The following is a 15,844-nucleotide window of genomic DNA, read 5'->3' as shown; positions in this document are numbered from 1 at the left end:
GGACATGGATTGATTTGCTGTAAGGTACAAAAACACACAGAAATGATCACATGTCAGTAACTAGGCTGTTTTCAATAATAGGTGACAGCGTCATTCCTTTAGCAGCTGTTTCAGACATTGCTGTGTACTGCAGTCCTCTCCTGCATAGTTCATCTGTGTGAGGTATAGATCCTCTTTCTCTGAAATGAAATTCTTTCTGATCATCAGTCAGAAGTACATTGGATACAAGCTAATAACCCACAAACACTTCCATACACATTAAGCTATAGCCATAAAGAGCTCCCTGAGTGTGAGAAATATTAACCTTCTTTTCCTATTTATGCACATTTCCTTTCAGATTAGAGGTAATATGGTCACAAAACTGCACACCCCAAGATAAAAATCATAAGTCAGTCTGTGGACTGGTGTTTCCAGGCCCCAAAGCTATCCACTGGAATTTAGCAGAGCGAAGCTGGGACCAGTGTTGGTATCAGAGGGCCAGGGAGGTTACAGCTGTCCTGCTGTGTCAGTGCTTCATGCAGCTTTCTCAGGTTGCACTGGTACAGCAGGAGGTCTCATATAGCTCCATATAGCTTAGGGAAAGCTTCTCTCTTACTCCTGAGAGGTTTCACCTACTTTTGCAAGATATATTCTCTAAGAAGTTCTCAAATGTGAAGAGATTCTTCTGATAGGACATCCAATTTGGAAGGAAAGGGACAAAGGCACCTGATGTCCTCCCAGTTCTATAGGGTGCTTTTAAAGAGCTGTCTCCTGAACTGCAGGAACCTCTGCAAGTTTACTGAACGGGCAGTGCTGTAACGTCAGTGGTTTCAGTGAGACACTGCTCATACCCATCTCCTCTCTGCCCCAACACAGACTGATACAGGCAGGCAGCCAAAGGGCTCTTGCAAAATGCCTTTGTATATAAGGAACATGGGAAAAGCACAGTCTGAAGTGATTACACAGTAACTGTACCGATAAAGTTACAGAAAGTGAATTTCCCTATGACCCTGTGGTTTCGCTACTGGAATAACATGAAAAGAGAGAAACAAAGCTGGCTGCTAGCTGTGACGTGACATCAACAGGGAAGTTACAGGCAAGATTTGTTTAAGGTGATTTCATTTACTTCTTAAAGCATTGATGACATTACACTAACAGAACCAAAAAGTGACTCACATGCGTAATTGCTGCTTGGAGGTATCAGGATCTATATAAGGGTTTCAGCTCTGGTCTTGGGAGACAGAAAGTCAAACTCTTTCTGCTGCAGCAAGGCTCCTCATCAAGATGGGCACCATGCACTACCTCTTGCTTTGTGCTCTCATCTTCCTGCCCGAGACTCCTGCTTTTCCACTACAACAAAGACCACAACCATGGAGCATCATAGACCTTGAGAAAGTAAAGGTATGGTACATGGGGGGAAACAATACTGCATTATGAGTAATCTGATTTTGATTCAATTTCTACATTCCTTTCCTACCTGCTTGTATTATCCTTGCCTTACATTACAACAACAGTTTTTGCAGACATGACATAAAACAATTTTGACTTGCTGACTAGCTTAAACGTCTTAAGGCTAACTTTAAAAGGAGACCAGCTTCCAACTGGTAAATAAAAGGGAGTATGTAATTTTTAGAAGGAGTCCAAAATTGTATGTGTACTGTTTTAGAAGGCTGTAGATTTGAATGCTCAGTAAATTGTGGTCACTTGACAGGATTTCTTACTTACAGTGTCTCATTGCTGTTACGATTCCTCTTCTATATGCTGATCTCTATTACTGAGAGAGCAGAATTTGGTACATTGAAATGGAAAGATACAACTAAACCCATGAATGATGCAGGATGAAGAAACAATTCAAACACATGCAAAATGCAATTGCCAAAACATCACAGATATACGTATTAATCTTTATTTTCCCTCTCTTCTTCCAGAGATATCTTGATAAATTCTTTCCAATTTTGTCAAAAACACAAAACCTAAGCATAGAAGAAAGGATTAAAGAAATGCAGAAGTTTTTCCACCTGACTGTAACTGGAAAACTAGACAAAGAAACTGAAGGAATAATGACAATGCCCAGATGTGGAATGCCTGATGTAGCAGAATACCAAACATTTCCTGGAACTCCAAGATGGAAAAAGACACACTTAACTTACAAGTAAGTGATGTTTCAGATTTTCTGAGGAAGGGGATTGCTCTGTATTTAACTAGGTGGGTTTCCTTCACAGCCTGAATGAAATTAACCTGTTGTTCTTTCCTGACAGGATTCTCAGTTATACACAAGACCTACCCAGACGGAAAGTGGAAGATGCAATTAGAAGGGCCTTGATGGTATGGAGTGATGTGACTCCACTGCAGTTCCGAAAAGTTGACACAGGCCGTGCGGACATTGAGATTAGATTTGCACGTCGTGGTGAGAATACCTGTCCTTTTTAACATACATTGCTCCATATGTTACTGAAAGCATGTATTTTTATAGCCATAGCTTTAAGAAAGAACAAAGAGTTGAGAATTAAATCAAAGTCTGCATAAATTTTATCTACTTTATATCATGCCACCAACTTTCTATGCCATTCTTCAATTTTACTCCTGTAAGAGAGTTATAAAAATCCTTTCAGAGTCACAGCTGTAAAATTGAGGGAGAATTCAGCTCCAGAATGAGACACTTAAACTCAGATGTTCAAGGTGTTTTTGCCTTGATAAAATGTAAAAACTAGAGAGAAGAACTCTGTAGAGCAAATTAGCAGCTTCTGAAGATCCAGCCTCCATAGGCTGCATTCAAGCAGCTTAAGGCAGGTTTACTCAGGCCTCGACCAAGCCTGGTTCCCAGAATAAGCACACTTTGGCAGCTGGCTTGCATTATGTTTGGCCACAGAAAGTTTCTTCGGGTAGATTTGTTTCTAGAAGGAATGGTATGTTGCACTCCAAGATTGCACCAAGGTGCAGCAGCCAAAGCGTGGTAAGTGGGGTGAACAGAAGTCACTTCAGAAATCCATCTCTCATCTGGAGGGGTCTGGAGTAGTCTATAGACATAGCTCTGCCTTGAACGTGTGCCTGGCATGTAAACTGACAGCTTAGACTGACCGAATGCCCACTTTAAGGTTGTCTGGCTCCCTCTCTAGATCTACTGACAATAATCAAAAAAGATCCATTGACTGGCAGTGCAGATCAGGCACGTGGCCTGCAAGCAGATGAGCACCAAAATGTCCAAAGCCTGTGTGTCACTGATGGCAAGAACATCAGGGTGCCATAAAGAGGTGACCTCACGTCCTAGTCAAAGGCAGAACTGATCCTTCAAGATGGAATGGGTTTTAATTCCATGTCACACACTGGAATTAGGTCTCTACTGCCTTAAGGATGGCCTCCTAAGGGCCATCAACATAGTCTGAGAGAAAGGACACAGGATGGCATCTCATTTCCCAACTACTCCTCAGAGACTCACTAATGTCAGACTCACTGTGAGGGAGAGGAAATTTTTCCAAGATGGTTCAACTCTGATCCAGGCCTTGCACTTGAAGTAGGAAACGGCAATATTCCACCTGCACTATGACAGAAGTAGAGAATAGACCAGACCTCAAGGCTAGGTATAAATGACTTTATCTCTACAGAAACATGGTTAACTATCCAAAATCACCATCCACACCAAAATCAGTGCAAGTGAGAATGTCTACAACTAATATTGTCCAGCACTTTTCAATATTAAACACATTCAGATATTAACAAGCATTAGGTATTTATTCTGAAATCATCCCTGATTTCAGCCTCAGGATCCCACTTCTGACAAAAGCTCAGAGAAAAATATTCAGCTCTTCCTGAAACATGCAACAGACCAAACTATCAAATACAAGATTTGAACTTAAGTCAGGAATTTGGAGAGTGTTTCCCTAAGCCTCACTTCTCATTTTCACAACCTTGCTGCCATTGCAAGATTATTTTAAGGATTGGCAATCAGCAAAATTAATAAAAACTGCCAGCATGCTTCTACTTGCTGAAGTTAAATATGACAACTGATCTCATCTGATGACATTGATTTATTTCAAATGCAGAGCATGGAGATGGATCTCCTTTCGATGGAAGAGGTGGCACGCTGGCCCATGCCTTCGCACCTGGAGAAGGGATTGGTGGAGATGCTCATTTTGATGATGATGAAAAATGGTCAGATGTCAATCAAGGTAAATCTCACATGTGTAGATGAAAGGGAAAGGCAAATATTGTACATGTTGGAAGAACACAGCCACAGGAACTTGTCACAGACATTTTATGAAAAATACTTTCCTTAGGATTTTTTTTCTCCTGAGAAGCTGAGAGGCCTCAGGAACAAAATGTAGACAATGATTATCTGCTGCTGTGGAATGCAACAGTTGGATCTGTGATTGGTCTCATGTGGTTGTTTCTAATTAATCGCCTATCACAGTCCAGCTGTCCAGACTGTCTCAGTCAGTTGCAAAGCATTGTTACCATTCCTTTTCTCTTCTTAACTAGCCTTCTGATTAACAAATCCCTTCTCCTATTCTTTTAGTACAGTTTTAATGTAATATATATCATAAAATAATAAATCAAGCCTTCTGAAACATGGAGTCAACTTTTTTGTCTCTTCCTTCATCCTAAGACCTCTGTGAACACCATCACAGGAACAGCTTTCCATTCCTATTCATCCTTCAGTGCTACTTCAGTACAAACATTTCTATCCTTTTCAACTACCATCATAACTACTATGAACACCTACATAATCCCTGTACTGTCCATCATTTAAAGCACTTTTTGCAGGCTAAACAAGGACTGGGAGCCCTTGATTCCTACATAAATTGCGAACAGGTAAATTGACTTGCTTCTAGGAATGTGGTCAACCAAAAGCAGAATCCAAAAGAGACTCAGGGTCTCTAGATGAATATGCAAGAAATCAATAGATTTTTTATAAAATATTACAGTAATAAAAGAAAGCTCAACAAAAATGGATCAAAAACCTGGGGTTTCATTTCAAGATGGATTGAAATATACAAATTCTCCTGCACTTTCTGCTAATTGTATTTCAAAAATAAATGCCATACATTTAATACCCATTTATGTGCTTCTATTTTGCAGATGTCAATTTGTTCCTTGTTGCTGCTCATGAATTTGGCCATTCTTTGGGACTTGCTCACTCCAATGTCCGTGGAGCTCTGATGTACCCTCTCTACTCATATCAGAACCCACAAACCTTCAGACTCCCAGCAGACGACAGAAGAGGAATTCAGAAGTTATACGGTAAAACTCATGATTAATTTGATTTTCAAGACAAAGCCTACTGGGATACAGCCTTCACTCTCCCTGATTGCAAGGGCCTCATCATGGTACCAAAAAGAAAGAAAGTGAACAAACTTGGGAAAAACCAACTCCTGCTTACTCTGTCCACTCACTATGTTGCCTCTGCTCCCACTGCAACCAGGAGGTGACAAAGCAGCAGTGCATGGCCTGCTGCTCTGTCCTCCCACACTCCTGCATTCTGCCAAGCATTCCTCTGGCCCTTGCTCTGCAAGTGAGCTCCTCCAGTGAGTGGTGCTCCCGGCAGGAAAGGAGAAGCACTGTGCCACTCACCAAGTTCAGTAAGGCAGAAACTCCTCAGCAACAGGGGAACATAACTAGAATTGACCCCACAAGACAGAATTTGTCAGGTTTGCTTTTCTTTAGGCACTGCCCAACTCAGGGCATGCTAAAGGAACACTAGGAAGAAAGCACAGTTGTTTGCATTGACAATTTTCAGTAGGGTCTCTATGTTTTGTGTTTCTCTTCCACAGGGAAAAAGCCATCAAACTCTTGAAGAAAGTGCTTAACCAAGAGCAAAGAATTCACATCTCATTGGTTTGGTTCTCCAAAGCAATTTTAATCCTCCAGCTAATTAAGATGGTAAACTCCTGGGCTGCACTTTCTCTCCCTGAATTTTTACATTGATTTATTTGCACTTTATGCCATTTCACCTAACAAAAATAAAAATAAAAAATTATATTCTCTGTTTTCTAAGGTTTTCTTTTTTCTTCTGGCATTTCACTGAGGCATTCAGTTACTCCTGCATGCATGACAGACAGTCAGACAATATCTTTGTGAAAAGGGTTATAGGCACCTAAAGTGCCCGTGTGCATCGACTGATGTCAGAACAGAACAGGGTTTGTTCTTACATCAGTGCCTTGCTTTCAATTCCCATGCATGTCCTGCCACTTCACAGCATTGACTCCTCAGAATCAGTGTGCTTCCCATACGGCTCACACATAGAGGAGGTCTCCACAGTGCTTCCTTCAGTCTGGGCTGGGATGTTTTCCCAAAGGGAAGAGCTTTTCATCATCATGTCCTCCCTGGCTTTCCAGAGAAGCAGGTTTGAAAAGCAGTGGACTGGGATTCCCATTGTCCTCTGTGATAGTCAAGCTGCCTTGGGTCTTTTTAAATTTATTAAAAAAAAAACCAAAAAAAACCCAAAAAAAATCCCCCCAAAAACAAAAACAAGCAAAAAAAAAAAAAAAAAAAAACCAAAAAAAAAAGAAACAAGGAATACACACCACAGGGATTCTCCCAAGGAGATTCAAAATCTTCCAAATTCACAAGGTAGAAGATGTATTTATTAATAGTTTCCAACAGATGGCTCCCTGTGCACAGAGATGCTGAGCACAAACACCAGCTCAGTGTCACTGACAGCATCTTCAGTCTCCTAAACCAGTGTTATCCAGCACAAGGAACGACCTTAACCCAGCCCCCAGAGTTGACACAGCACAGCAGGAAACGTGGTGCTCACACAGCTCACTTCGCAGAACAGAAAACACCTCTGAGAGCAAATATATCACCACTCTGACCAGTGACTATTAAACTAATGTAGTGGATACTTACAAAAAGTGTGGTTTAACATGCTCTGGTCAGATCTGCTGCTATCTCTGCCGCCTGTAGTTGCCAAAAAGGACTGACAATGTTCAACCCAACAGGTAACCAAACACCACACTCACTATGCACCCCTCAGTGGCATGGGGAGAGAAATGCAGAAAAAAGGTAAAATAAAGGGGTAGAGACAAAGACAATTCAATAAGACAGGAAAGGAAGCGGAAATAACAATAAATAATAAATACAAAAAGAAGAAAGCAAAAGAAAGTTAAAGAAAAGACAAGGAAGAAGAAGAAGAAGAAGAAGAAGAAGAAGAAGAAGACGAGACCAAAGATGAAGATGAAGACGAAGATGAAGACGCAGACGAAGAAGAAGAAGAAGAAGAAGAAGAAGAAGAAGAAGAAGAGGAAGAAGAAGAAGAAGAAGAAGAGGAAGAAGAAGAAGAAGAATAAGAGGAAGAAGAAGAAGAAGAAGAAGAAGAAGAAGAAGAAGAAGAAGAAGAAGAAGAAGAAGAAGAAGGAGAAGGAGAGAAATAGGAATAGGAATATACAAAGCAAATGATGCGCAATAGAGTTGTTCACCACCCACAGACCAATGCCCAGATGGTGCCCAAGCAGAAACCTCTGGCCAGCTTTCCCTCTAGTTTATACACCGAATATGATATCCTGTGGTATGGAAAATCCCTCTGGCCAGTTTGGCTCCCAGCTGTGTCCCCTTCCAGCTTCGTATACCCCCCAGCTTGCTCACTGCTAGGTTGCTGTGCCACGTTGAAGAGTCCTCACTCAATGTAAAGGCAGCTGAGCAACAACCAAAGCATCAGTGTGATATCAACGTTAGTTTGAAAATGCTCCTATCAGTTACCAGCCATTTCTTCCACACAAAGCTCAAAGATGAAGTGGCTGGTACTAAGTGTGGATATTATACTGAGGACACAGCTGTCTTCAGGTATGAGAAAAAATTTGAAGCCCCAGAATGGAGGGTCAGATCCAATCTGTATTAAAGGCTATGAAGAAGGGCTCTCTGGGCTATGTGGATGCTCGATCCAAATGGGTTGATCTGCACCGTCCTGGAAAGACGCAGTTTGACAGAAAATACCCTTTGTTCCCTTGGCCAAAGTCCCCACAGGGAACAAAGCACAAAACAGAGACACACTGTGCTCTTTATCAAGCTCAAGTCATTTGCTAAAGTTTCACAAAGAGAAAACAGCCATAGAAGACAGGCTGTATCAAAGACTGTGCAGAAAAAAAACACTCCTAAGGCCACATAGAATAATTCATGGACAGTGCTGGAGGAGGCACTCTATCAAATGAAGCTGGGAGAAGAAATGCTAGACTGAGCGTAGCACGTTTGTTTCCTAGTGTACAATTAACATCCTTACAAACTGAGACAAATGCAATAGAACCCAGAAATGTAGTCCTAGGAATACTGTCCTGACAATGGCATGCATCTGGGAGACAGCTTCCTGCGACCACATGAGGTGACAGGCCTGCAGTAGGGCCAGCACAGGGGACAGTGAGGCACCCTTGTGTCTTGAAGGATCCATCTCAAGAGAGGCAGCAGCACCAAGTTAGCATCACCACAGCAAGTGAAATAAAACAGAAGTCAGGAATTTTGTGCTCAAAGACAGCCACTGATGAGGCTGCCAGCAGCATTTTACTTCCTGTTGAGCTCCCATTGCCTTTCCATCCCCATAAGGGATCTCTCCTTTGGGGCAAAGCGCTGCCGTCGGCGCACCTCACCCTGCTGAGCAGGTGGGAACTGTGCAGCGTTTGCCTCCGCCTAGTGGCACAGCTGGGCAAACTGCGCTGGCTTTGCGGCCTGTTGTAAAGTGTGTGCCTTCTCTGCAAGCACATAGCTGGGCAGGAACTGCCGCACAAATAATCGCTGGGGGAAATCAGAGACAACAGCAATCTGGCAAACTTGCCTCTGCCTCTTCCTTCTTCCCTTTATCCCACTGCATTCTGTGTCAGTTTTTACATGCTCTCTCTAATACATCTCTAGGCACCTAATGCTACTCAAATAGCAACTTTCCCTCCGTTTCCACACCAAAGAAGAAATGGCAAACCACAACATTTAGTTTGTTGGGGATTTGAATTTTTACTTGCTTTTACTACTGTTTTTTTAAAATAAAATGATCTTTAAATTCATGCTTGCTGTTCCAGATAGTACAACAAACAGGAAATGAATTCTCAAACGTGTTAACATTTCTCACGGGTCCTTTGACCATGAACATTTAAAGGATAAACTCTACTCCTGCACTATCTAGAAATGCTATTATGGGGACTTACCCAGTCACTTAGGTACCCTGAGCCCACTCCATCAACACAGACTGATATTCTGAGAGGGCAAAATCAATACCTGCTATACCTGGTATTAACAAGGGAATAAGATCTCGGAAAAGTAAAATTAATGTTATCAGCAGCCGTACCAGTGCTTATTAAAGCTGTCACACATAAAAAGTCCAAGATATGTGATGGGAAAGATCTGATGAGATGCAAAAGTGCAAGTATGCCTTGCCCCAGTGATGTCCTCTTGATTTTTTTCTTCACAGTGTAAACTGCAAATTTAATCCCAAATCTTTAATCTTCAAATTTAAAGCATTTGAAGATGCCTTTTCCTTTTTTGTTTTTATAAAATTAGATCTTCAACAAAACCTGCCTCAGACAGGATGCTCTTAATGGCATCATTATGATGTTTTCAGTTTCAGAAATGCCAGTATGAAGTAGCTCCGCTGACATCAATGGAATTATTTGGAATTAATCTACTAGAGTAAAAATGTGAGCAAAGGACTAGAGAAAATATTAAGGGGTGAAAATTGTTACAGTTTTCTGTCAGCCCTAAAGTGTAGAGACAATAAAACAAAAATCATAGAGAGAAGAAGCAGGCTGCTCTGGAATATAGAAAAATATGGAAGTCTATCCACATCAGGGAAACAGAAAACATTAGAGGTCTTCTACTTGGCAACATGCAATGATCTGACAGAGCTGCTGTCCTGTGGGCAGTGAGAGAGTCACTATTTCTTGCAACTCAATGAACAACACAACCCCAATAAAATGTTGCAGAAGATTTGCAAAGAAGAAGGATGTGTTTTTACATAGCAAGCAAGTCAGCTCTGAAATTCATTGAAAGCATATTCAAGGGAACTGATGACACAAATTCATAACTAGAATTTTAAAAGTGACTCACATGCGTAATTGCTGCTTGGAGGTATCAGGATCTATATAAGGGTTTCAGCTCTGGTCTTGGGAGACAGAAAGTCAAACTCTTTCTGCTGCAGCAAGGCTCCTCATCAAGATGGGCACCATGCACTACCTCTTGCTTTGTGCTCTCATCTTCCTGCCCGAGACTCCTGCTTTTCCACTACAACAAAGACCACAACCATGGAGCATCATAGACCTTGAGAAAGTAAAGGTATGGTACATGGGGGGAAACAATACTGCATTATGAGTAATCTGATTTTGATTCAATTTCTACATTCCTTTCCTACCTGCTTGTATTATCCTTGCCTTACATTACAACAACAGTTTTTGCAGACGTGATATAAAACAGTTTAAACTTGCTGACTAGCTTAAACCTCTTAAGGCTAACTTTAAAAGGAGACCAGCTTCCAACTGGTAAATAAAAGGGAGTATGTAATTTTTAGAAGGAGTCCAAAATTGTATGTGTACTGTTTTAGAAGGCTGTAGATTTGAATGCTCAGTAAATTGTGGTCACTTGACAGGATTTCTTACTTACAGTGTCTCATTGCTGTTACGATTCCTCTTCTATATGCTGATCTCTATTACTGAGAGAGCAGAATTTGGTACATTGAAATGGAAAGATACAACTAAACCCATGAATGATGCAGGATGAAGAAACAATTCAAACACATGCAAAATGCAATTGCCAAAACATCACAGATATACGTATTAATCTTTATTTTCCCTCTCTTCTTCCAGAGATATCTTGATAAATTCTTTCCAATTTTGCCAGAAACACAAAGCCTAAGCATAGAAGAAAGGATTAAAGAAATGCAGAAGTTTTTCCACCTGACTGTAACTGGAAAACTAGACAAAGAAACTGAAGGAATAATGACAATGCCCAGATGTGGAATGCCTGATGTAGCAGAATACCAAACATTTCCTGGAACTCCAAGATGGAAAAAGACACATTTAACTTACAAGTAAGTGATGTTTCAGATTTTCTGAGGAAGGGGATTGCTCTGTATTTAACTAGGTGGGTTTCCTTCACAGCCTGAATGAAATTAACCTGTTGTTCTTTCCTGACAGGATTCTCAGTTATACACAAGACCTACCCAGACGGAAAGTGGAAGATGCAATTAGAAGGGCCTTGATGGTATGGAGTGATGTGACTCCACTGCAGTTCCGAAAAGTTGACACAGGCCGTGCGGACATTGAGATTAGATTTGCACGTCGTGGTGAGAATACCTGTCCTTTTTAACATACATTGCTCCATATGTTACTGAAAGCATGTATTTTTATAGCCATAGCTTTAAGAAAGAACAAAGAGTTGAGAATTAAATCAAAGTCTGCATAAATTTTATCTACTTTATATCATGCCACCAACTTTCTATGCCATTCTTCAATTTTACTCCTGTAAGAGAGTTATAAAAATCCTTTCAGAGTCACAGCTGTAAAATTGAGGGAGAATTCAGCTCCAGAATGAGACACTTAAACTCAGATGTTCAAGGTGTTTTTGCCTTGATAAAATGTAAAAACTAGAGAGAAGAACTCTGTAGAGCAAATTAGCAGCTTCTGAAGATCCAGCCTCCATAGGCTGCATTCAAGCAGCTTAAGGCAGGTTTACTCAGGCCTCGACCAAGCCTGGTTCCCAGAATAAGCACACTTTGGCAGCTGGCTTGCATTATGTTTGGCCACAGAAAGTTTCTTCGGGTAGATTTGTTTCTAGAAGGAATGGTATGTTGCACTCCAAGATTGCACCAAGGTGCAGCAGCCAAAGCGTGGTAAGTGGGGTGAACAGAAGTCACTTCAGAAATCCATCTCTCATCTGGAGGGGTCTGGAGTAGTCTATAGACATAGCTCTGCCTTGAACGTGTGCCTGGCATGTAAACTGACAGCTTAGACTGACCGAATGCCCACTTTAAGGTTGTCTGGCTCCCTCTCTAGATCTACTGACAATAATCAAAAAAGATCCATTGACTGGCAGTGCAGATCAGGCACGTGGCCTGCAAGCAGATGAGCACCAAAATGTCCAAAGCCTGTGTGTCACTGATGGCAAGAACATCAGGGTGCCATAAAGAGGTGACCTCACGTCCTAGTCAAAGGCAGAACTGATCCTTCAAGATGGAATGGGTTTTAATTCCATGTCACACACTGGAATTAGGTCTCTACTGCCTTAAGGATGGCCTCCTAAGGGCCATCAACATAGTCTGAGAGAAAGGACACAGGATGGCATCTCATTTCCCAACTACTCCTCAGAGACTCACTAATGTCAGACTCACTGTGAGGGAGAGGAAATTTTTCCAAGATGGTTCAACTCTGATCCAGGCCTTGCACTTGAAGTAGGAAACGGCAATATTCCACCTGCACTATGACAGAAGTAGAGAATAGACCAGACCTCAAGGCTAGGTATAAATGACTTTATCTCTACAGAAACATGGTTAACTATCCAAAATCACCATCCACACCAAAATCAGTGCAAGTGAGAATGTCTACAACTAATATTGTCCAGCACTTTTCAATATTAAACACATTCAGATATTAACAAGCATTAGGTATTTATTCTGAAATCATCCCTGATTTCAGCCTCAGGATCCCACTTCTGACAAAAGCTCAGAGAAAAATATTCAGCTCTTCCTGAAACATGCAACAGACCAAACTATCAAATACAAGATTTGAACTTAAGTCAGGAATTTGGAGAGTGTTTCCCTAAGCCTCACTTCTCATTTTCACAACCTTGCTGCCATTGCAAGATTATTTTAAGGATTGGCAATCAGCAAAATTAATAAAAACTGCCAGCATGCTTCTACTTGCTGAAGTTAAATATGACAACTGATCTCATCTGATGACATTGATTTATTTCAAATGCAGAGCATGGAGACAGATCTCCTTTCGATGGAAGAGGTAGAGTACTGGCCCATGCATTTCTACCTGGAACAAGGCGTAGTGGAGATGCTCATTTTGATGATGATGAAAAATGGTCAGATATCAATCAAGGTAAATCTCACATGTGTAGATGAAAGGGAAAGGAAAACATTGTACATGTTTGAAGAACACAGCCACAGGAAATACTTTCAATTCCTCTTCATCCTTCAGTGCTACTTCAGTACAAACATTTCTATCCTTTTCAACTACCATTATAACTACTAAGGCTTCATTACCATGAACGCCTACATAATGCCTGTTCTGTCCATCATTTAAAGCACTTTTTGCAGGCTAAACAAGGACTGGGAGCCCTTGATTCCTACATAAATTGTGAACAGGTAAATTGACTTGCTTCTAGGAATGTGGTCAAAAGCTGAGTCCAAAAGAGACTCAGAGTCTCTAGATGCATATGCAAGAAATCAGTAGATTTTTTATAAAATATTAAAGTAATAAAAGAAAGCTCAGCAAAAATGGATCGAAAGCCTGGGGTTTCATTTCAAGATGGATTGAAATATACAAATTCTCCTGCACTTTCAATTAATTAAAATTGAAAAAGTCAATTGTAGATCACTTCTAAAAAGTCAATTGTAATTCAATTGTATTTCGTAACTTTATCATCCATTTATGTGCTTATATTTTGCAGATATCAATTTGTTCCTCGTGGCTGCTCATGAATTTGGACATTCTTTGGGACTTACTCATTCCAATGTCCCTGGAGCTTTGATGTACCCTTACTACTCATATCAGAACCCACAAACTTTCAAACTTCCAGCAGAGGACAAGCGAAGAATTCAGAAGTTATACGGTAAAACTCATGATTAATTTGATTTTCAAGACAAAGCCTACTGGGATACAGCCTTCACTCTCCCTGATTGCAAGGGCCTCATCATGGTACCAAAAAGAAAGAAAGTGAACAAACTTGGGAAAAAACAACTCCTGCTTACTCTGTCCACTCACTATGTTGCCTCTGCTCCCACTGCAACCAGGAGGTGACAAAGCAGCAGTGCATGGCCTGCTGCTCTGTCCTCCCACACTCCTGCATTCTGCCAAGCATTCCTCTGGCCCTTGCTCTGCAAGTGAGCTCCTCCAGTGAGTGGTGCTCCCGGCAGGAAAGGAGAAGCACTGTGCCACTCACCAAGTTCAGTAAGGCAGAAACTCCTCAGCAACAGGGGAACATAACTAGAATTGACCCCACAAGACAGAATTTGTCAGGTTTGCTTTTCTTTAGGCACTGCCCAACTCAGGGCATGCTAAAGGAACACTAGGAAGAAAGCACAGTTGTTTGCATTGACAATTTTCAGTAGGGTCTCTATGTTTTGTGTTTCTCTTCCACAGGGAAAAAGCCATCAAACTCTTGAAGAAAGTGCTTAACCAAGAGCAAAGAATTCACATCTCATTGGTTTGGTTCTCCAAAGCAATTTTAATCCTCCAGCTAATTAAGATGGTAAACTCCTGGGCTGCACTTTCTCTCCCTGAATTTTTACATTGATTTATTTGCACTTTATGCCATTTCACCTAACAAAAATAAAAATAAAAAATTATATTCTCTGTTTTCTAAGGTTTTCTTTTTTCTTCTGGCATTTCACTGAGGCATTCAGTTACTCCTGCATGCATGACAGACAGTCAGACAATATCTTTGTGAAAAGGGTTATAGGCACCTAAAGTGCCCGTGTGCATCGACTGATGTCAGAACAGAACAGGGTTTGTTCTTACATCAGTGCCTTGCTTTCAATTCCCATGCATGTCCTGCCACTTCACAGCATTGACTCCTCAGAATCAGTGTGCTTCCCATACGGCTCACACATAGAGGAGGTCTCCACAGTGCTTCCTTCAGTCTGGGCTGGGATGTTTTCCCAAAGGGAAGAGCTTTTCATCATCATGTCCTCCCTGGCTTTCCAGAGAAGCAGGTTTGAAAAGCAGTGGACTGGGATTCCCATTGTCCTCTGTGATAGTCAAGCTGCCTTGGGTCTTTTTAAATTTATTAAAAAAAAGAAAAATCCAAGGAATAAACACCACAGGGATCCTCCAAGGACATTCAAAATCTTCCAAATTCACAAGGTAAAAGATGTATTTATTAATAGTTTCCAACAGATGGCTCCCTGTGCACAGAGATGCTGAGCACAAACACCAGCTCAGTGTCACTGACAGCATCTTCAGTCTCCTAAACCAGTGTTATCCAGCACAAGGAACGACCTTAACCCAGCCCCCAGAGGTGACACAGCACAGCAGGAAACGTGGTGCTCATGCAGCCCAACTCGGAGAGCAAATGTATCAACACTCTGACCAATGACTATTTAACTAACACTGTGGATACGTACAACAAATTTGTTTTAACATGCTCTGGTCAGATCTGCTGCTATCTCTGCCTCCTGTAGTTGCCAAAAAGGACTGACACTGTCCAACCCAACAGGTAACCGAACACCACACTCACTCCCCACCCCTCAGTCGGATGGGGAGAGAAATGCAGAAAGAAAGGTAAAATACATGGGTGGAGACAAAGGCAATTCAATAAAACAGAAAAGGAAGGGGAAATAACAAGAAATAACAAACACAAAAGAAGAATGAAGAAAGAATAAGAAGGGAAAAAGAGCTCAGAGAAATAAAAATAATTATATCAGCAGCCTTAGCAATGCATATTAAGGGTGTTACACATAAATGTTCACAGATATGTGATGGGAAAGACCAGAAGAGTGACAAAAAGTGTAAGTATGCCCTGCCCCAGTGATGTCCTCTTGATTTTTTCTTCACAGTGTTAACTGAAAATGTAATCCCAAATCTTTAATCATCAAATTTAAAGCATATTAATATATATTTTTATTTTTTGTTTTTTATAAAATTAGATCTTCAACAAAACCTGCCTCAGACAGGATGCTCTTCATGGCATCATTGTGATGTTTTGAGTCTCAAAAATGCCTCCAAGAAGTAGC

The 15,844-nt window shown here is 41.1% G+C and overlaps 2 protein-coding genes across 2 annotated transcripts; both read left to right on the top strand.

Annotated features, from left to right (window-relative positions):
• The first annotated feature begins 1,157 nt into the window (after positions 1-1,157).
• On the top strand, positions 1,158-5,962 carry LOC131572330 (matrilysin-like). Its single transcript, XM_058825464.1, has 6 exons — positions 1,158-1,380; positions 1,908-2,131; positions 2,238-2,386; positions 4,020-4,145; positions 5,056-5,217; positions 5,748-5,962. The coding sequence occupies exons 1-6, from the start codon at positions 1,264-1,266 to the stop codon at positions 5,768-5,770; spliced, it is 801 nt and encodes a 266-aa protein (XP_058681447.1). The 5' UTR covers positions 1,158-1,263; the 3' UTR covers positions 5,771-5,962.
• Positions 5,963-10,076: 4,114 nt separating this feature from the next.
• LOC131572331 (matrilysin-like) lies at positions 10,077-14,463 on the top strand. Its single transcript, XM_058825465.1, has 6 exons — positions 10,077-10,224; positions 10,752-10,975; positions 11,082-11,230; positions 12,864-12,989; positions 13,561-13,722; positions 14,253-14,463. Exons 1-6 carry the CDS (start codon positions 10,108-10,110, stop codon positions 14,273-14,275), a joined length of 801 nt encoding a protein of 266 aa, XP_058681448.1. The 5' UTR covers positions 10,077-10,107; the 3' UTR covers positions 14,276-14,463.
• The last annotated feature ends 1,381 nt before the right edge of the window (positions 14,464-15,844 follow it).

The sequence above is a fragment of the Ammospiza caudacuta genome, chromosome 2, assembly GCF_027887145.1.
Source record: "Ammospiza caudacuta isolate bAmmCau1 chromosome 2, bAmmCau1.pri, whole genome shotgun sequence".
In the NCBI taxonomy this organism is placed as follows: domain Eukaryota; kingdom Metazoa; phylum Chordata; class Aves; order Passeriformes; family Passerellidae; genus Ammospiza; species Ammospiza caudacuta.
Note: the sequence above shows the minus strand (reverse complement) of the source record. Positions and strands in the feature narration are given on the sequence as shown.

Excerpts from the sequence above, each read along its gene's own strand:
- LOC131572330 (XM_058825464.1), top strand. The coding sequence starts at position 1,264 with ATGGGCACCATGCACTACCTCTTGCTTTGTGCTCTCATCTTCCTGCCC. Across the intron at positions 4,146-5,055 it reads ATGGTCAGATGTCAATCAAG|ATGTCAATTTGTTCCTTGTT; the intron begins GTAAATCTCACA and ends TCTATTTTGCAG. Across the intron at positions 5,218-5,747 it reads AGGAATTCAGAAGTTATACG|GGAAAAAGCCATCAAACTCT; the intron begins GTAAAACTCATG and ends TCTCTTCCACAG.
- LOC131572331 (XM_058825465.1), top strand. The coding sequence starts at position 10,108 with ATGGGCACCATGCACTACCTCTTGCTTTGTGCTCTCATCTTCCTGCCC. Across the intron at positions 10,976-11,081 it reads AAGACACATTTAACTTACAA|GATTCTCAGTTATACACAAG; the intron begins GTAAGTGATGTT and ends CTTTCCTGACAG. Across the intron at positions 11,231-12,863 it reads GATTAGATTTGCACGTCGTG|AGCATGGAGACAGATCTCCT; the intron begins GTGAGAATACCT and ends TTTCAAATGCAG.